This window comes from Danio rerio, chromosome 9 (genome assembly GCF_052040795.2).
Source record: "Danio rerio strain M-AB ecotype USA chromosome 9, GRCz13ab, whole genome shotgun sequence".
NCBI classification, from domain to species: domain Eukaryota; kingdom Metazoa; phylum Chordata; class Actinopteri; order Cypriniformes; family Danionidae; genus Danio; species Danio rerio.
The window spans coordinates 57817084-57840000 of NC_141029.1; the positions used below are offsets into that span (position 1 = coordinate 57817084).

General features: G+C 37.6%; 1 protein-coding gene across 13 annotated transcripts in view; it reads left to right on the plus strand.

Moving 5' to 3' along the window:
* nlgn4xb (neuroligin 4 X-linked b) overlaps positions 1–22917 on the plus strand; it is a 100257-nt gene that overhangs the window by 41711 nt on the left and 35629 nt on the right. For 3 of the 13 annotated variants that reach the window (XR_015498699.1, XM_087265802.1, XM_087265798.1), the window contains one exon: positions 16225–16813. Coding sequence is in view for 12 of the 13 variants with exons in the window: in XM_087265802.1 (XP_087121928.1) it covers positions 16411–16813 (403 nt within the window). In the remaining variant the exon portion in view is untranslated. 13 annotated transcript variants of the gene reach the window in all.

Genomic DNA, 22917 nt, shown 5'->3' on the forward strand with positions numbered 1-22917 from the left:
ATGTAGTGTGTGATTCTGCATTTAATTCTGCATTTATGAAGAATTTCATCAACAGTTAATGTATTAGTTGGGTTATTTCTGCCTAAATTTGCAGGGTAAATTATGCTCATTTTTAAATTTAAATTTAACCCTATGTCCATATTTGACCCAAGTTTAGGTTGATATAACCCAATATTGGGTTAAAATGACCAAACCACCCAACATGTTGACCCTCATTGTATAAGAAAAATGCATCTTCAAAGTATCGTGATCTCTTCATTTAGTGTGTGATTTATGGAGGAATTTTATCTCCAGTTAATTTATTGGTTGGGTTATTTCGATTTAAATTTGCAGCGTAAAATATGGAGATAAGGTTCATTTTGCAATTTAAATATAACCCTATGTTCACTTTTGACCCTAAATTAGCTTGAAATAACCCAGTGCTGGATTAAAAATGACCCAGGGTTAAGTTCATAGTTTTAACAAAATAATAAATCTGGGTTAAAATACCTTACTTTATTGTTCTTTACATACAGTATTTGGAGGTGCTTTAGGCTGAAATATATTTTGGATTATTTTCACCATATGTTGGGTCAAATAGATGAGGCCTAACAGCTGGGTTAAAAAATTGACTACAGTATATGTGCAAAACACAAATGTTGGGTCAAATAAGAGACAAAGCCTAACCATTGGGTTAAAAAAACCTTCACTGTATGGGCAAAACACATATTTACATCAAAATATCTCTTTCTGTCCTCAACAGAAAGATTGGAAATGTGCCAGATTCTGGTTTCGTGTGTGATTTATGCATTAATACTGTATTCACAGCAGTTGTAGGATTTTAATCTCCAGTTCATTTATTGGGTTATTTCAACCTAAAACATTGACATTGTGTTCATGTTTAAATTTAAATGTAACCCCACAGTGTCCATATTTGACACAAATAGAAAAAAAAAATACAATTTAGATTAAAAAATAAGCCAGCGTTGGGTTAAAAATGACCCAGGATTTGGATAGAGCCCATTGACCTTCATTATGGGCAAAACACATCTCCATATTAATATACTTCCTTCCACAAGAAATTAAAAATAACTAAATTGTTGGGTAAAATTTGGTTCATAAATGTAACCAAATAATAAATCTACCAATTGGGTTTGGCCAAAAATTGTACAGAATTTGTGTTGAAATACCTGATAATTTACACTTCACATATTTGGAGGTGCTGCATGATCATCAATTCTGGCTTATTTTGACCAAATGTTGAGTCGCATAATAGACCAACAGTTGAGTTAAAAACATTCACTTTATGGGAAAAACAGATCTTTATATCAAAATATTTCCTTTTGAGTTCAACAGAAGAAATATATATTTGCCAGATTATGATTTAGTGTGTGATTTACAGCACTTCTAGTCATTTAATCTCCAGTTAATGCTTTAAATCCATATTCATATTTTAGTTGGTAAAATTCCCACAACCAACATTGGGTCATTGCTGATTACATATTTGTAGATGTTTTTTTTTTACTCATTACATATTTGTAGGTGCTTTATTTTCGAATAAATGTTTTACCTAATGTTGGATCAAATATTGGATTAACCCTAATAGCTTTATTCCCCAAGTTTGGGGAGAAAGTTTTGATTTTCAGGTTGAAATAACCCAAAGTTGGGTCAGATAATGGACAAATTCTAACATTTGGGTCTAATATTTATTTATTTATTTATTTATTTATTTATTCAATGTGCATATATTAGATTGAAATAACCCATTGCGTGGTTAAAAAGACCCAGCATTTAGCCAGAATCCCATTGACCTACACTATATGGGCAAAACACATCTTAAAAGAAAAATATGGTCTGATGTGTTCCACAGAAGAAATCAAAATACTTTAAATGTGCACGTTGTGCGTGATTTATGCATTTAACACAGTTTTTGAATCCATATTCACATTTCAATTGGATTTTCAACACACATCATTGGGTCGTTTACTTTAAGACTTTACGTATTTGTTAGGTTCTGCATTCTTTAATAAATGATGGGTTGTTTTGACCCAATGTTGGCTGAAATAATGGACAAAAACCCATTTGGGTCTAATTATATTTATTTATTTAATTATTTATTTACTGTCCATAATAAGCCAAGGGGTTAGAACCCAGCATTTAGCTATTCACCCATTGACATGGGTAAAACACATCTTAATATTAAAATATAGTCTTATGTGTTCCACAGAAGAAGGAAAATGCATCAAGTTTTAATTTTGTGTCTGATTTATGCATTTAATTAATGCATCCAGTCCATTTTTAATTGGAATTCTAGCAAACATCATTGAGTCATTTTTGACTTTAAACATTTGTTAAGTTTAAGACTTTACATATTTGTAGGTGCTGTATTCTTTATTAAATGCTGCGTTGTTTTGGCTCAATGTTGGGTGAAATAATGGACAAACTCTAACAATCTGGTATAATTATATTTGTTTATTATTTACTGTCCATAATAAGCCAGCGATGGGTTAAAAAACAACCCAACGTTGAATTAGTCGTCCATTGACCTTCACCATATGGACAAAACACATCTTAATATTAAAATATCATCTTATGTTCCACAGAAGAATGAAAATACACAAAGTTTTAATTTTGTGTGTGATTTATGCATTTAACACAACTATTGACTATATATTCACATTTCAATTGCAATTTCAACAAACACCATTGGCTCATTTTGACATTTTTAGAGGCTGTTTTGTTAGAAAAACAACCCAGAATTTAGCTATTCGCCCATTGACATGGGTAAAACAGATCTTAATATTAAAATATTGCTTTATGTTCCACAGAAGAGGGAAACCACATCAAGTTTAAATTTTGTGTCTGATTTATGCATTTAATTAAGGCATCAAATCCATTTTTCAGTTGGAATTCCAGCAAACATCATTGTGTCATTGTTGACTTTAGACATTTGTTAAGTTTAAGACTTTACATATTTTACTTGCAATATTCTCTAATAAATGATGAGTTGTTTTGACTCAGTATTGGGTCAAATAATAGTCAAACACTAACAGCTGGGTCTAATATTTATATTATAACCGTAATCAGGGCCGGATTGGGACTCCTTTTCAGCCCTGGAGTTTCAAGCAGATCGGCTTGGAAATTGGAAAAACGTAATTTCCAATTTAGAGCAAATACAGTAGCCCAAGTGTTAGTTCACAGTGAACATTCATTTAAACAGTTAACAATGTAATGCTTAACAGTACGATAATGTATTTTCTGTAAAAAATAAAAATAAAAAAATTAGTGCTCACAGATTTACAAACCTTGAAATTAAAATATATATATAAATAAATAAAAACAAATATATATTAAGCTATATGTATAAAACAAAGATTTAAATAAAATGTATAACAGCAACTTAAAATATTTTTTAAAACTATAAGAACATAAAAGGGTAAGTCTAAATTATAATATAATATTAATATAAAAATAAATAAATACATTTTTTCCCGATGTCCATCTATTAGGTTGAAATAATCCAACGCTGGGTTAAAACGACCCAGCATGTACTGTAGTCCCATTGACCTTCATTGTATGAGCAAAACGCATCTTAATATCAATACTGTCTTGCGTGTTTCACAGAAGAAACGAGAATACGCCGAATGTGCACGTTGTGTGTGATTTCTGCATTTAACACTGCTGTAGGGACTGAATATCCGTGCATTGACTCACATTCAAATTTCAGTCTGTTTTCCAGTTCAGTTTGGCTGCTGTAAAAACCGCCTGTGAATGCACAGTGTGTGTGTGTGTGTGTGCGCGCGCGCGTGTGTGTGTGTAATCTGTGATAAACGCGCTCATCACCATCATCAGTCTTGTGAAGGCTGAGAGTCTGAACTTCTCTGGATCTCTAACGCAGAGCCGCTCCAGCTCCAGTGGGGGAAAGCAGACACTCAAACCCGGAGCAGGAGTCGAGCAAGCCGGCGAGGATTCTGCGCTTCTCCGCGGGATATTCGCGTGTCTGCTGGAGGTCCGCAGATCTGTCCGCATCCGACGGGCTTCTCTTACTCTTCATCCTCCTCATCAGCATCGTCTCCTGGATTGAAGGTTTTTTTTCCTGCTGTGGTGAAGGTAAGCAGCAGCTGCGCCTGATATCTGCGTTTGCTTTGCATGTGCATCATGTGCGTCTTTCCCGTCCGATTTTCATTCATCATGAATATGCAGATATATAGGAGGTTTAACGACCCCGTGAGTCACTGACGAAAGAAAAAAAAAATCAGCGCTATAGTCGAAAATACGCCCACGTTTTCGTTTTGCAGCTCATAAAGAAGTGCTTTATTCGGGCTGTTAGTCGCAGGACAGCAGAGCACGCAGGTAAGATCCCACCGCGCGGTAATAACCCATTTTACACGCGTGCATCAGCTGCACATCTTCAGTCTTGTTGGATTTTTGTTTCGGCTCTGAAATCTTCAAAGTCAGGGTTTTGCATGTGATTTGGTTTATGGAGGTTTTTCGATGATGCTCGGAGACCCCAATAATAACAGCAGCTCGGTGAGTTTCTGGATCGGCCTGTGCTTGAATGCTCAGACCTGCTCGTGTGTTGTATGTAAAAGCGCCGTATCTTGTGCATGAATGATTAGACAGAGCAAAGAGAGAACATCAGGTTTTATTTTAGCCCTCTGTGTCTGAGAGATATCTGTGCTGCTGACCACAGAGGACAGTCTTTCTAGAGGTTCTTGGTGCATCACCACTTTTCAGCCATGTTTTCATTATTAAAGCAGTATATTGAAGAACAGACACATGCGACTGGAGGACAGAGTGACATGTAATGCTTTAGAAAGATCTGATTATTGCGATCAGAGGCCACAAATGCATTGATTTCATATGGTTGCTTGCTTTGACATGGATTTCTCATTCTGCTATAGTAGGTAAATCAAGTTTTTATACATAAGAATCTGCTCTGTTAATGGTTATAAACATGCAAACATCTTGTCCTGAGCATTTAGAATTTAGACATATTAAAAGTCTCCACACGTTACAAAATACTGGCTTATTTCAACCCAATTTCAGGTTGAAAAATCGCTGCATTCATTTTTTTTAGTGTGTGCAAATGTATAGAACAATGTTTAATTTAACTCAACACACGGGGCTGCCCATATTTTACCCAATTTGTGTTTAAAGAACCCGGTATTGTAGTGTATTTTAGGATCGGTTTGGCCCTTAAATACTCATCAGCTGTCATCTGAAATCTTTGTCCACTCTAAAAATGCCGGGGCAACATTGAGGCAAATTTGGAAAAAAATGCATCTTTTGGATTTAAAATTGTAATTTAATTTAAATTAAATAAATAAAAAAATAACCCAGCATTTTGGTTTGTCTATATTTGACTCAGCTTTGGGTTAAAACAACCCAACATCTGTAGAGTGTAGATTTTACCCATTTGATGACAGAATCACATTGAGTATCATCACTTATTTTTTAATATAATTTTTAAAAGACAGCTCAGAATAAATATGTTGTTTTGATATATTAAAGAAACAATATATGCATATGAAACATTCTTTAAAATGTTGGGTTGTTGCCACTCAACGTTGGGTCAAATATGGAGAAAATAATGCATCTTTTGGGTTTAAAATTGTAATTTAAATTAAATAAAAAAACAAAAAAAAACATTTTGGTTTGTCCATATTTGACTCAGCTTTTGGTTAAAACAACCCAACATTTTTAGAGTGTAAACTTTACCCATTTGATGACAGAATTACATTATTAATTAAAGAATAAGTGATAATGTTTAAAGACAGCTCAGAATAATTATGTTGTTTTGATATATTAAAGAAACATTACATGCATATGATCCATTCTTTAAAATGTTGGGTTGTTGTAACCCAACCTTGGGTCAAATATGAAAAAAATGCATCTTTTGGGTTTAAAATTGTAATTAAAATTAAATTAAAAACTTAATCCAACATTTTGATTTGTCCATATTTGACTCAGCTTTGGCTGGAGTGTAGATTTTACCCATTTGATGACAGAATCACATTTATATTATCACTTATTCTTTAATATAATTTCATGAAGACAGCTCAGAATATACAGTATATGTTGATTTGATATATTAAAGAAACATTACATGCATACATTACAATCTAAAAATGTTGGGTTGTTGCCACCTGCATTGGGTCAACTATGGGGGGGAACAAATCATCTTTTGAGTATCATTGCTTATTCTTTAAATTATAAAGACAGCTCAGAATAAATATGTTGATTTGACATATTAAAGAAACATTAAGTGCATATAATGCATTCTTAAAAATGTTGGGTTGTTGTAAACCAACTTTGGGTCAAATATGGAAAAAAAATCATCTTTTGGGTTTAAAATTGTAATTTAAATTTAATTAAAAAAAATTAACCCAACATGTGGGTTTGTCCACATTTGACTCAGCTGTGGGTTAAAGCAAACCAACACTTTTAGAGTGTAGACTTCACCCATTTGAAGACAGAATCACTTTCTTTAATAGTTAAAACAACATTTATTCTGAGCTGTCTTTATAAAATTATATTAAAGAATAAGTGATGATACTTATGGTGGCCGGGAAGTGCAAAACAACATTACAAAGTCTGAAACACTTTTACAAAGCTCGAGACAAATGTACATTTTTACCAATCATCAGACACAAATACAGAGGAAAAACAATTTTACCATGGACCAAACACATTTACATTTTAGAAAACAAATTAACAAGACGCAAAACACTTTTACAAATCCTGAAACACATTTACAATTACAGATTCCTCACGGAAAGGGAATGTACCACACACCGGAAGTGGGAAAGTTGTTGGTGAGCGCAGTATATTCATGCTGTGGAGTACATGGCGTAAACAAAGTTTATGGTGACCAAACATGGACCGCGATCGAGGGTTGTTTTGCCTGTTTTGTGGCAAACACATGAGCAGCTTAACGCGGTTTTGCTTTACGTGTGGTCAACAACTTCCCCCGCGTCACTGCCGGTGTGGTACATTCCACGGCCCCCATAGATACTCAATGCAATTCTGTCAACAAATGGGTAAAATCTACACTCTAAAAATGTTGGGTTGTTTTAACCCGGAGCTAATTTATGGATAAACCCAAATGTTGGGTTAATTTGTTCAATTAAATTTAAATCACAATTCTAAACCCAAAATATGCATTTTTTTTCCATTTTTGACCAAATATTGGGTTACAACAACCCAACATTTTTACAATATGCATGTAAAAAGTAGTTTCATAATGTGTCTTTCTTAAAATGTCAAAGCAACATATTTATTCTGAGGAAAAATATATAATTTTTTCCATGTTTGACTCAATGTTGGGTTACAATAATCCAACAATTTTAAGAATGTAACCAAATGTTGGGTCAAATATGGACAAACCCAACCTTAGTGTTGAAAAGTGTCATTTAAATTAAATAAAAAATAACCCAATGTTGGAGTTGTCCGTATTTGACCCAAACGTTTCGCTAATACAACCCAGCTTTTCTTTCAACACATTTCTAATCATAATAGTGTTAATAACTCATCTCTAATAACTGATTTCTGTTTGCCATGATGACAGCACATAATATTAGACTAGATGTTCTTCAAGACACTAGTGTTCAGCTTAAAGTGACATGTAAAGGCTTCACTAGGGTAATTAGGGTAAAGTTAGGGTAATTAGGCAAGTCATTGTATAACAGTGGTTTGTTCTGGAGACAATCCAACACTAATATTGCTGAAGGGGCGAATAATATTGAGCTTAAAATGGCTTTAAAACTATTAAAAAACTGCTTTTATTCCAGCCCAAATAAAACAAATAGGACTTTCTGGAAACACTGTGAACAATTCCTGAAACTGTTCAACATCATTTGGGGAGTATTTAGAAAAGAAGACCTTACAACAACAGGATGGACCATATATCAAAGCTCTCTATAGAAAGTGCTCTTATATCACAGTAAATCCTTTCAACATCTTAAAGAAACATTACGATGTACACTTTATTTTCTTTCGCATATCTGAAAGCACCTGTAGTTCTGATCTGATGTGGACACCAGAATAAGATAAGCATCAGTGTTCAGATAAAGCATCTACTCACTTTGTCCTTTTCACATTGTCAGCATTAAATCAGTAAAGCACCACTGTAAAATATGCTGCATGTTTTCGGTTGCAGATCAGCATGCATGTGCTGCATTTCAGCGGGTGTTGATTGAGCAGGTCTGCTGAATTACAGGTACATCATTAATAATAACGGTGTGCCAAAAGAGAAGATCCACACACACACACACAAATAATAATCACAAGGAGAAGTGGCTTCAGCACTCAGAAATGGTTTAAAAGCCGCCCGCAGGGATATCCAGCCATTTCTGATGCTTTCTAAAAGTGTCACACGCTAAATAAATAAAAAAAGCACAGCGAGTCTCAGCACAGGTCTAAAAGAGGAGGAAAATCTGTCATTATCCACACATTCAATCAATCTGTGTGCTGCTAAACAAATATATCTACTTATTCTATTTCCATAATTCTCAGCTCTGTCTGCTTGTAAAAATGCAGCGTTGCTGTAACCCAATGTTGGGTTAAATATGCACAAACCCAACCGTTGGGTTAAAATTCACTCACTCATTTTCCTTTGGCTTAGTCCTATATATCAGGGTTCGCCACAGCGAAATGAACCACCATTTATTCCAGCATATGTTTTACTTAGCAGATGCCCTTCCAGCTGCAACCCAGTACTGGGAAACACCCATACACACTCATACATGACAGCAAATTTAGTTCATCAACTCCCCTATAGCGCATGTGTTTGGACTGTGGACGAAACCGGACCATCCGGAGGATGGTTCGAATCCCGGCTGGGTCACTCTCTGTGGAGTTTGCATGTTCTCCCCGTGTTGGCGTGGGTTTCCTCTGGGTGCTCCGGTTTTCTCACAGTTCAAACACATGCGCTTTAGGGGAATTGATGAACTTAATTTGCTGTCGTGTATGAGTGTGTATGGGTGTTTCCCAGTACTGCGTTGCAGCTGGAGGGGCATCCGCTGTGTAAAACAGTTGGCGGTTCATTCCACTGTGGCGACCCCTGATAAATAAAGGACTAAGCTGAAGGAAAATTGATGAATGTGCATAACTTTTGTTGTCTTTAACTTTCTGTCATGAGCGCTCTCTGGATTTAGTAAGGTAATGAATATTTACATGGCAATGTTGATGTATTTGGTCTTGGCAGTGTAGACCTGCTACGCTGCTGCTGCTTTGATTATTATGGCAGAGCAAGTACCAAGACCTGCTACTGCCAATACATACACAGACATGCTATCTAAGACTATAACATGCTGCTGCTGCAAACATAATATAAGGTTGGTCAGAATTATTAGCCCCCTCAATTATTCGCCCCCTTATGTTTTTCCCCAATCTCTTTTTAACAGAGAGATGATTTATTTCAACACATTTCTAATCATAATAGTTTTAATAACTCATCTCTAATTACTGATTTACTTTATCTTTGCCATGATGACAGCACATAATATTAGACTAGATATTCTGACATTTAAAGGCTTAACTAGGGTAACTAGGCAGGTTAGGGTAATTAGGCAAGTTATTTTATAGCTATAGTTTGTTCTGTAGATCCAGTGTTTCCCCTACCATTATATTAGGGTGGCGCCCCGCCCTCCCAACGGCTTTCCCCGCCCCCCTTGAAGTCAAGTTAACTTTATTTTTTATAGAGCCAGATCACAACTTTTAATAAGCTAAATAGCCGTATGTAATATAGATCTGATCGCTCCCGCTTATATTTAGCATTTGTTGTTCCGCTGCCCGAACCTGGGTCTGGTGAACAAAACCAAAAACCCCCAGCTATACAGAGTCCAGACAGGCTATAACAAGCTGTCTGTACTGTATAAGCACGCACACACAGACAGCATCACTCTCTCTCTCATTCACACACAAAAAAGATCAGCAATCATTTGAACGTGTCATTTGCGTGTTAAGGGGTTATCACTGCACAAATTTACCAATGTTTGTTTGAACAATGGATTTATACGGCGGCTGAGAGAGCGTAATGCACTTTAAGAAAGCACACGCAAATCAACAAATGAAGACAACATCATCCTGGGTTAGACAGCACACGCACTGCAGATCCTCACAGATTAAAAATGCCCTCTGTGGTCTGAGCAGAGTCACTGTAAATCAGCAGTGTTTTTATTGTTGTCTGTACTGTGAAACATCCACATGTCCAAACTCGCCCGCTGAAGCTTTTCTGTGAAAATGAATTAAAAGTTGAGTATTTTCTGGCTCTGAGCGACTGATGAGAAAGTAAAGGGGAGAAGATTATATCCCTGTATATTGATTTAGCACAGCGCTGATGTTTTCTGACAGCATGTAAAGCGTTTCGTTTGATCGGAAGCGTTTAAGTTCACCAGTACTTTGTCATTTTTTCTTTAAAAGCTGCAAAATAAATGCACAACTTAAACTTTGTTAATTATTACAAAGTTACAAGCTTCCGAGATTTTGCTTCAGCTTTTTTTTTATGCTACACCTATTTATTCCTCACTACTTTTGACTTGTTTCACGCTTGTTTAATAAATATGATGTGTTTACTGGAGAAGCAAAATGACTGCAGATATTAGGACTTTCTTTATAAAGGAAAAAATATGATTTAATTTAAAAACAAAAATCAGCCAGTGGGTTCAGAAACTTCCTGATGATTAATAATAAAGTGTATTTGACATCCTCGAGCCTGGGGCTCCCCCCCGTTTGAAGGGCGAGAGGGAAGTTTCACACACACACACACACACACTCATACACTACGGCCAATTTAGCCCACCCAATTCACCTGTACTGCATGTGTTTGGACTGTGGGGGAAACCAGAGCACCCGGAGGAAACTCGCGCCAACACAGGGGGAACATGCAAACTCCACACAGAAACGGCAACCCAGCAACCTTCTGGCTGTAAGGCGACAGCACTACCTACTGCGCCACCCATAATTTATATATATATATATATATATATATATATATATATATATATATATATATATATACACATACAGTAGGTGAGAGTTAAATGTGTCCATTATCGCCTTGGCATATACCGCCGCCGCTTTAAATGGGCAAGCATGTATTTTTAATGTATGACTGCAGTTTGTGAATAAGCCGCCAGCGGGCACAAAGGGACGGGATGCGATTGGACAGAAAGAGCCTATACAGCAGCTGTAAATATACTACTGTACTTATGAATAAAGATGAAACGATACAACAAAGCATTATAATTATTCTTTAATAATTTGTTAACACGCTTTATTATTATTGTAAACTTGTTAAATGCATTAAGGATTCATTTTGGAAAGTAGAATTGAAGAAATAAAAGCTAACTAAAATGAAAGCACAAACATTCAGTACAAATAAATAGGCCTAAATAAATAAATAAATAAAGCAGTCTTTTAGCCTAAATAAAGAGTTGTTCAGCGTTTGCTATTTTGATAGGACTAAGAGAGTCATTAAATAAGCTTTTTCATTTACGTTTTTATTTACATTTTCGTTGTTGATTGTATTTTACTCATTTTATGTCTCAGTTAGTGTACATAAATAATAAACAAATAATGAAAAATAAATTAATAATGAAAATAGGCCTAAATAATTGTTCATTTTAAGAAACACTGAGAAATGGTCTGGCGCATGGTCTAAAGAGCTTAAGTTGAATGCTGCTTTATCAAAAGCATAAAAAAAAAAAAAAAAAAAATATATATATATATATATATATATATATATATATATATATATATATATATATATATATATATATATATATATATAATGCTTTTGATAAAGCAGCATTCACCACAAAAATATGATGAATCTGCCGAGTTCAGCAGCTAATCAGCCGGAATCAGCTGAGGTGATGTGACCAGCGAGACCCAGCTGTCACTCAAGTAGCCACGCCCTTAATTATGCAGACTCAATATAACTTAATATAAAGGAAACTGATGAGTTATAAATAACTTCACCTCTCACAGTTGTCATGAAGGGAAATATTAGCTTTATGAACCAAAATCGTTCTTTATAGCAGGCTGTAAACACCTTTTATCTGCTGTAAAGTCGGCCATTCTAGCAGTGGGCTCAACTGAAATCTGCTCAATTATGGGGCCAGGACTAGCGGAATTTCGATGAATTGCAGTTTCAGTTGGTTGCCGCTTGATTATAACTTGCAGTTTATTTACAAAATACCCAGAATCTACAGAGAAAAAATGTCTGTAGAGAAAGAAGGTGTTTTGAGTTTTAATGCTGAGGCCCCATCCCTGGAATTGCTTAGGGCCCCCGAATCACTAAGAAAAAAAATAATCAGTTATTAGAAATTAGTTAATGAAACTATTATGTTTAAAATTTTATCTCTAATAAACATCATTGGGAAATATTTGAAAGCTAAAACGTCACACGAGCGCTCATAATTTAGCCTTCAGCAGCGTTTTGACAGTTCTGTGTAAAACATGTGTGTGTTTTCGTCTCCAGTATTGTGTGTGTTTTGCGCTGTGAAGTGTTTTCGTGTGTGTGTGTGTGTGTTTCTCAGATGAGCTGATGTCTGGCTGTTAATGGCTCTCAGCATATAGAGATGAATGTGGCAGATTTATACGGCCTGGTGTTATTACACAGCCTGGACGTTCTCCATCAACATCTCATTCATCTTAATGGAGTGAGAATACAAAGCGGAGTGTGTTTTTCACAGCCTCGTTACCTGCGAGTGTGTTGTGCTGCAGTGTTTCACAGAGAGACAGAGAAAAAGCATTGAAATGCAGGAGTGAATCTGCTGAATCTGCTTTTGTGAATGCGGCTCCGTGCACTGATCAGCTCATTATTCATTGGTAATAATTGGGTTTCTCCATATTTTATTGTCATTCTTTCAGCACGGGCTCATTGGAAATGCATACTTAATGTGTGTGTGTGTATAGTGTTTATTCACACTATTTGTATTCATCATTATTTACACTTCTTAGCCATCCTAAATTTCACTTCTATTATATTATATTCTGTTAACTGAGATTTTGTTCAACACATTTCTAATCATAACAGTTTTAATATCTCATCTCTAATAACTGATTTATTTCCTCTTCACCATGATGACAGCACATAATATTAGACTAGTTATTCTTCAAGACACTAGTGTTCAGCTTAAAGTGACATGTAAAGGCTTCACTAGGGTAATTAGGGTAAAGTTAGGGTAATTAGGCAGGTCATTGTAAAACAGTGGTTTGTTCTGGAGACAATCCAACACTAATATTGCTGAAGGGGCGAATAATATTGACCTTAAAATGTGTTTAAACAATTAAAAACTGCTTTTATTCTAGCCGAAATAAAACAAATAAGACTTTCTCCAGAAGAACAAATATTAGAGGAAATACTGTGAGAAATTCCTAAATACATTAAAAATCAAAGGTTTGAAGAAATTAATATTAAACAGCAGTATAAAAAACTATAAATACTGTATATACACTCACCGGTCACTTTATTAGGTACACCTTACTTAGGGGGTACTTTGGACCCCATTTTCGCCTTCAGAACTGCCTTAATCCTTCATGTCAGAGATTCAACAAGCTACTGGAAATATTCCTCAGAGATTTTGCTCCATATTGTCATGATAGCATCACACAGTTGCTGCAGATTTGTCAGTTACACATCCATGATGCCAATCTCCCGTTCCACCACATCCCAAAGCTGCTCTATTGAATTGAGCTCTGGTGACTGTGGAGGCCATTTGAGTACAGTGAACTCATCGTCATGTTCAAGAAAGCAGTCTGAGATGATTGAGCTTTATGACATGCTGCGTTATCCTGCTGGAAGTAGCCATCAGAAGATGGAGACACTGTGCTCATAAAGGGATGGACATGGTCAGCAGCAATACTCAGGTAGGCTGTGGCGTTGATGCTCAATTGGTACTAATGGACCCAAAGAAAATCTCCCCCACACCATTACACCACCACCACCAGCCTGAACCGCTGATACAAGGCAGGATGATCCATGCTTTCATGTTGTTGAGGCCAAATTGTGAGCCGAGCATCTGATGTGTCAGCAGAAATGGAGACTCAACAGAGCAGCAACGTTTCTCCAATCTTCTATTGTCCAGTTTTGGTGAGCCTTTGTGAATTGTAGCCTCAGTTTCCTGTTCTTAGCTCAGGGGTTCCCAAACTTTTCAGCTCGCGACCCCCAAAATAACAATGTCAGTGACTCGCGACCCCCATTTTTCAAGGTGGTCATACTGTAAATATATAAACCTTGTAAACACAACTATAGGCATGTATAAACATAAGCACATTGACAACAAATAAATGCAACAGTCTATTAACCATATATATTTTTATATTCATTTATTAATTTATAAAATAAAAAGTAAAGGCTGATGACTGATTTTTATTTGTTTATAATAGATAATAATAATATAATAATAATTTTGTTTGGTTCCACTTTATATTAAGTGGCCTTAACTAATATGTACTTACACGGGTATTAATAGTTTGTTACAATGCACTTATTGTGTAAATACGTGTATTTACTGTGTACTTATGCTTGATTAAATACATGTATGTAGTTACATCTGTAACATTTGTAATTACATTTGTAAATACACTGTTGACCATCCCTTTCTTCTTAACTCACCCTTAAACCTACCCATACCACCAAACCTGTCCATAACCCAACCTCTATCCCAACTCAAAAGCACCACAAGTGTTCTCAAATACATTATAAACACAGTAAAGTACATTGTATTTATTTTTTGATGCCAGTACATAGTAGTTAAGGACAATTAATATAAAGTGGGACCTATGGTCATTCAAATAGTTTAATAAAACTTATTTGAGTTTTGAAAATCACCAAGCGACCCCTTGTCATTGTTACGCGACCCCCCAGGGGGTCCTGACCCCCACTTTGAGAACCACTGTCTTAGCTGACAGGAGCGGCACCCGGTGTGCTCTTCTGCTGCTGTAGCCCATCCGCCTCAAGGTTGGACGTGTTGTGTGTTCAGAGATGCTCTTCTGCAGAGCTCGGTTGTAACGAGTGCTTATTTGAGTTACTGTCGCCTTTCTAACAGCTGGAACCAGTCTGGCCATTCTCCTCTGACCTCCAGCATCATCATCAAGGCATTTGCGCCCACAGAACTGGCAGCAACAACCATGCCACGTTCAAAGTCACTTAAATCCCCTTTCTTCCCCATTCTGATGCTCGCTTTGAACTGCAGCAGATCCTCTTGACCATGTCTACATGCCTAAATGCAGTGAGCTGCTGCCATGTGATTGGCTGATTAGAAATGTTGCGTTAACAAACAGCTGGACAGGTGTACCTAATAAAGTGGCCGGTGAGTGTATATGTAAATATAAACGAGACAAAATATTAGTGAAACCACAAAACACTTTTTAAAATGAGGACCAGGGGGCAGTATAATGCCAAGAACTTCTGCTCCTTTTCACACTAATGAAATTTGCTGGCACAGATTAATGATGTACTATTATTGAATAAAGGATTATTCTCGTGCAGTTTTTGTGCACAACATGAAAAAGATTAGCATAAACAGCAGCCCTGAGTGAGAAGCAGCCGTCTGTCCATTAGCCATTAGAGTGTTTGAGCTGCTGAAGATGATGTCAGCATAGACTCTGAGGATTATAGATGTGGAGTTTTAGATGAACAGGCGCGACATAGACTGACAGAAGCATCAACACACACTCACACTGAAGCACACCTGACCAGCACTAACAACACTGTTTTACATCTGCTGTTTCGAGTCCTGCCTGGGTCAGTTGGTGTTTCTGTGTGGAGTTTGCATGTTCTCCTCGTGTTGGTGTGGATTTCCTCCGGGTGCCTCGGTTTCCCCCACAGTCCAAACACATGCGCTATAGGGGAATTGATGAACTATATTGGCGCAGTGTATGAGTGTGTATGGTGTGTTTCCCAGTACTGGGTTGCAGCTGGAATAGTTGGTGGTTCATTCCACTGTGGCGACTCCTGATAAATAAGGGACTAAGCTGAAGGAAATTGAATGATTTGCATTGAAATGCTCTTCTAATCACACTTTCTGTCTCCCGCAGGCACATTTTTCTGGCTAATCCTCTGGAATTAAATCTAGAAGTACTAGTGTCTTGTAGAATATCTAGTCTAATATTATGTGCTGTCATCATGACAAAGAGAAAAGAAATCAGCTATTAGAAATGAGATATTAACACTCTTATCTGTGATAATGTGTTGAGAAAATCTAATGTAAATCATGATCTCTCTCTCCACAGGCAGCAAGATCCTCCCTAATCCTCTGGAATTAACACATTTCTGGATTAAAAATAATGGATAACACCATCAACAGCACTCGATCTGCAGCAAACATCCGACAGCCAGCCGCAGAAATGATGACCTTCTCTCAAACATCTCTGGATTAACATTTAACATCTGGATTACAGCACACAAGCATTATCACCATGATCCAGCACATCCTCAGTGTGTTCTGTGGATTTACGCTGGCTCTGGCTCAGCAGACGCAGTTCATTACTGTGACCACTAATTACGGGAAGCTCCGCGGGCTCCGTGTGGCTCTTCCCAGTGAGATTTTGGGCCCCGTGGAGCAGTTTTTGGGCGTCCCGTATGCTATGGCCCCTACAGGAGAGCGTCGTTTTCAGGCCCCGGAGCCGCCGCTGTCCTGGCCGGGGATCAGGAACGCCACACAGTTCGCTCCGGTGTGTCCGCAGTTTCTGGAGGACCGGCTGCTGCTCACTGATATGCTGCCCGTCTGGTTTACTGCCAATCTGGACACCGTGGCCACATACGTGCACGATCAGAGCGAAGATTGTCTGTATCTCAACATATACGTGCCCACGGAGGAAGGTATGTGTGTGATTTAAAATAGCTGGTCGATGTGTGGCTGTGGTGTGCATTTGAATTTATCTATTCAATTCACCTTTATTTCTCTAGCGCCTTTACAATGTAGATCGTGTCAAAGCAGCTTCACATAGAAGATTTTAGTGAATTGAAACAGTGTCTGTTCAGTTTTTAGAGGTTAAGTACAGTTTGGTCCAGTTCAGAGTGGTTTAAAATATGCTGAGAGTCCAAACACTGAAGAGCAAATCCATCCATGTGCAGCTTCACAGGTCGTTTTACCAATTAGCGAAAGTGAAGGAAAAAACCTTGAGAATGTGATGAAATGCTGAATTTAATATGTTTAACCAGTTAAACTCTACTGACGTCCGTGTCGTCATCGGCTTTTGCTTTAAGATTTAAAGGGCTAGCATTGCACCAGACCCCTGTAAGTGGTGTCGTTTGAAAGTGTAGAATCTATATTTTATGCACATATGCATCACTTTGGTTTTTATTCTACTGTACAAAAGTTATTTACACTTAAATACACAGTGTTTTGGATACCCGAGCTGGGTATTGAACATTGGTTCATTTTCATATGGTTCATATATGACCAACCTGGGCTCATTGTGGAAACGTAGCCCCGCGGACGTTTCTGCGGACTGCGATTTACGTCCCAGGAGGTACATATTCGAGCGGTTTTTGTTTTCGCGGATCCGCGAGAGGCCGCTATGCGCGCTTTTTCGCGTCTCGGGCGCCTCTCGGGAGCGCGCGCCGTTCGCACCCGCGCCGTTCTCACGCGAAAAGCCACTCCTCTTCCTCCTCCTTCCCTAAACCCGAGCGACGGTTCGCAAAAGCCGTCCAGAAAAAAAAAAAAGCAAAAGCCCTCGTCTTCGATTTCGACCACGTTTTTGGATCCCGCCGCGTTCTCGCCTTTATTTTTCGGAATCTGTTTTTCGTCTTACCTGATTTCCGGAACCTGCTGTTCCCCGGACTCGATCCCGGTCGTCGTCCACCGTGGCCGGCTCCTCCTCCTCCGGGGCCTCTGCCTACGCAACGCTGTGAGCTAAGCGGACAAACTGATTGCATCGGGAAAGCCCTCCACTCGGAGGCGAGCCGTTGGCTGGCGAGCACGAAGAGGAGGGGCAGAGCGCCGCCACACCACACCGCAGCGTTCGCTCGAAAAAAACTAAACGCGCCCTTTACGTACCTCCGGCGATGTAAATCGCGGTCTCCAGAAACGTCCGCAGGGCTACGTTTCCAGAATGAGCTTGGGTTGTATGTGACACATGTACAAGTTATAGCTCAAATGAAAGCTCTTGCCGGTGCTCATATGGTTCTAGCATTCTTTTACTGAATTATATTCACATATCAAACAGTTGCCGAATGAATCGCGGTGTTTCCATGACGCAGAAGTGAAAACAATACATTTATGATCAATAAGCAGCCCCAGATAGCACAGACAGCTGTCATCTCTCACCTTATGCTGTGCACTTCAGGGCCATTCTCCTCTGTTTTTGAGCTGATGTGCATAAGTAATCCTTTTATATGTCTGACGTGCTCCAAACACAGTGAATTATGTTTGATCAAACAAAAGAATAGTGAAATATGAACACAATGATGATCCCTGTGGCTTGTACAGCACCTCTCATCAGTTATAATACAATAACCTCTGCATAGATTATGGGGGAGACATTTTTCTTTCTTCCTATGATTACAGACATGTGCAGGAACCACCATCATTAATTACAGCACGCTCGACCACACACAACCTAAATGGTACACTTTCAAATATGAGTTACAAAAAGCGCCTCTTTTATTAGGTGTTGATTATAACACAGACAACATCTACAGATATTTTAAACACTTTCAATAGTGTTTTATGAAAATTCAATGGGTTTTCTTTAAAATGATACCAAATTATTGCATTTACACCTCTGCATGTGGATTTAGGAAGCTTTTAAATTTGGGTAGGCAAAATCCAGGCGGAAATCTTAAAATAACAGCAGAGTTTAACTGGTTAATATGAGTTTAATGCCCTCCTGTGAATTGTCTCGATAACTTTATAAGGAGACTACAGACTATAAATAATATATTAAGCATTAGCAAATAGTGCATTCATGATTTGTTAAGCATTAATAGACTTTAGTAAGCAGTTTATAAATGCTCTGCTCTTTACTTATAAGAACATTTATAATGTGCTTAATTCTTGTACTTTCATGCTGTTATTGATCCATTCTTCATTACTAAATTAAGTTTTGCATTATTAACGAAGCAGTTATTTAAGAATAGTTGGTGCTAATTTAAGATCATTCTGAATGCGTAAATACATTATTATTCAACTATTCAAATTAACATTCATAATTCTTATTATTCAGGGGCGTATAGTAATGGTTACCGTGTATGTTAATTAATGCTTTATTAACTTAACTTCATCCAGTTTTGTGACCAGGGGTCGCAAATATTGGAAGCCTGTGCTGGCATTTCTCCTGCGGCGTTGCCATCAGTGTGTGAAGAGTGGGAAAAGAGGGTGGCATTGACCATGCAACACAATGGGCAGCACATTGAACACATTTTATAAGTGGTCAAAAACTTGTGAATAACTCCAGAAAGAATAAAGTTACGTTAAAACCAAGCACACCATTGTGTTTCTTGTGAAATTCCCAATAAGTTTGACGGGTCACATGACCCTCTTCCTATTGAAAAAAACAAAAGTTGGTTCCAAGATGGTTGACTTCAAAATAGCCAGCATGGTCACCACCCATCTTGAAAAGTTTGCCTCCTCAGTTGCTAATTAGTTGCTAATATCACCAACCATTCCCATTTTATTAAGGTGTATCCATATAAATGGCCCACCCTAAACTAATGAGTTATAAATGACTTGTTAAATAAAAGTTAATAGCTTGTTAAGTATTTATAACTGTGCCTTATAGATAGCCAATAGATAACTTACAAGCTGTTAGTCACAGGTTGTAAATGACTTGTTAACTGTATTTTACTGATTTTTTAACTATACCTAATAAATTAGTAAGAGATCCCTGCTAAAAAAATCCAGCTTAAACCAGCCTAGGATGGTTGGCTGGTTTTAGCTGGACAACCAAGCTGGTTTTAGAGGGGTTTTGGCCACTTCCAGGCTGGTTTCCAGCCATTTCCAGCCTGGTTTTAACTGGTCAGGCTGGGAGATGACCAGCTAAAACCAGCTTGACCAGCCTAGCCAGGCTGGAAGCCCAGCCAAAACCAGCTATGTCCAGCTTTAACCAGGATAGTCAAACTGGTTTTAGATGGTTGGAAATGGCTGGAAACCAGCCTGGAATTGGCCAAAACCCCTCTAAAACCAGGCTGGTCGACCAGCTAAAACCAGCCGACCAGCCTAGGCTGGTTTAAGCTGGATTTTTCAGCAGGGATCATAAACACTCTGTTAGTAAATTACTTACTAAAGACTTGTTAAGTATCAGTTAATAGTGTATATATGTTATTGGGACGTTATTCTAGTTGCAACTATTCTTCATTTATTAACTGTTAGTAAACGAGGAATAGTTGCAACTTTAGAATAACGTCTCAATAACATACGTAAACTAGTAACTCACACTTAACTAATATATGAACTCACACTCTACAGATCAGTACTGCATGACTCTTTTGAGCAGTCAGTGAGCGAATGCTTTCTGCTGTGAGTGTGTTTAGTGTGTTACGGACTGATTTAACACTGAATGCAGGCAGTTCTGCTTTAACATGTGGAACAGAAGCATGCGTTTAATGTCTGCATGAGCCGATCGCTGTATTGAAGCCTCTTCTGTCATCATGTTTGTGCGTGTCTGTCTGGTTAATGAGGTTTCCAAACCCAAAAACATGCTGTTTGCTCCCAGAGGACATTCAGAGATTCATCAGAAACGCAACACATCGCCTGAGGAGCCAGACATGATGAAACAGACGCATATGCGCACACACTCAAACACAGTATGAGATGGAGAAATTTACAGTTCGTTGCTTTTTGTTTCTGAAATTTACTTTACTTTTCTACATCGGTTTTATTAGTGGATTATAGAGCAGACCGATGCTATTTTACGGTAATTTAGACAATATTTCATGTTGAATGGGGCGACTCGGTGGCTGAGTGGTTAGCTCTGTGGCCTCACAGCAAAAAGGTTGCTGGTTCGAGCCCCAGCTGGGTCAGTTGGCATTTATAAGTGGAGTTTGCATGTTCTCCCCATGTTGGCGTGGGTTTCCTCTGGGTGCTTCGGTTTCCCCCACAGTCCAGACACATGCACTATAGGGGAATTGATGAACTAAATTGGCCATAGTGAATGAGTGTGTATGGGTGTTTCCCAGTGCTGGGTTGCAGCTGGAAGGGCATCTGCTGTGTAAAACATTTTAACTTGAGGAAACCCTAACTCGTGTTATTCCCCTTATCAGGATAAAGAGAGTTTGGTTCCAAGCGCAGTGTCTAGCCCGGCTCCAGAACGCTCCCCGCTCAGATTTAAATAGGTATCTGGTTTAATAGTGTGGAGTTGGGGTGGTGAAGGGGTGATGAAGCCAAGAGAAAACAGAGGTATGATGTGTTTATAGGGGTTTGCTAATGAGCTGATTGGATAATAGAATGATTGTGTGTGTGATGAATTAGCCTCGTCAAAGTCTGATCGTGCTCCTCCCGAAATTTGTTTATAAAACATCACTTATTCACATGGCCAATCTTTAAACAACCTTCAGCCGAGAGCTGCCTTCATCAGGCTAACAGTCATCAGGGCCCGGTTTTTCAAAAGGTTTAATCCGGATCAAATTGATCCAGATTTAGTAATCCTTTTTTTGTGATCTGTGATCACGTAATCCAGCTTACTTTTTGAGCCAGTTTTCCAAAGCAACATCGGATTGGATTAATCTTATCAAGGATAGGAGTTTTTTTAGGATCACTAAATCTGGATTACCAGTGCTCAATCACAATGTAGATAGACAGGCCTGTATAAAGAGCAACAAATATAATAGCCAGTGTGGGGTCAATATAACTTTATTTTTATTTAAAATGAAAACTAAGAAAATTTAATAAATAATAAAATAATAATAATAAATAATATTAATAAAAACAAGAAAAACCCCACCCCATCCTCTTCCAGCAGTTCGCTCATGTGAGACCTACAACACTGTACATTGAGGATATTTATAATAAGTTTCAAATATAGATGTAAATAAAAAAAGACGTAATGTCAAAAACTCCACAATAATTTCAGACTTCCTCATCTGATGTGGAGAGAGCAGCTTGTCTGAGCGCAGCCTTTAGGAGGCAGATCTCAGGTCTGGTCTTGGTTTGCTGCAGTTTGGTTAGAGTCAGTTGTTCCTCTGCCAGATGAAGCTGTGCTTCTGCCCTTTCAGTCTCTTTTTGCAATTATTGAAAGAGAAATCTAAAGTCATTGCCATTCTTTGTATTTTCTATTTTTATTTTTGGTTATTCTGTTATCATTGCATGCATCACTAATAAATATTCTAAAAAGAAAAATATTTTCTAATGTGATGAATATATATATCAATTAGTGACAGAAAAATGTTTATTGTTTTTGATAAATTTTCAAAGCTGTTTGGGGGATTATTTTATGAGGCCAAACTCTTTCTACCTTTCTGTTAGGCCTACTGAAAGGCTGAATACGTTAAAGCCTATAATCACTACAGCCTGACGGATGAACAAATAAAATTAAAACCTTATTAATAAATAATATATCTCGTAAGATACTGCATGATCCAAAAATAGTATTATTTAATACTTTTTAAAGTTTTCATTACATTTTTGGCATGAAATCCACGTTGAATCCACCCTTTTGATGGGATCAGTTTAATCCAGGTTTTTTGGATCAAAGTGATCCAGATCCTACAAAAAAGGTCTGAAAAAACTAAACTAAAGGTTTGATCCGGATCAAAACCAAGATTGGATTACGTGATCTAATCCAATTAGGTAATCCGTTTTTTCTTTTGAAAACCCATTTTCAAGATTTGATCCAATCCCTTATCCAAAATCCTAGTGGATTACTTTTGAAAAACCGGGCCCAGGTGTGTCTGGAGTTTCTTTTGAATGCTACGATCTCATGACTAGGCCCACACGAACTCACGCAGATTTTTAGCCCATCATTAATTTTGTTTATTTTTAACTA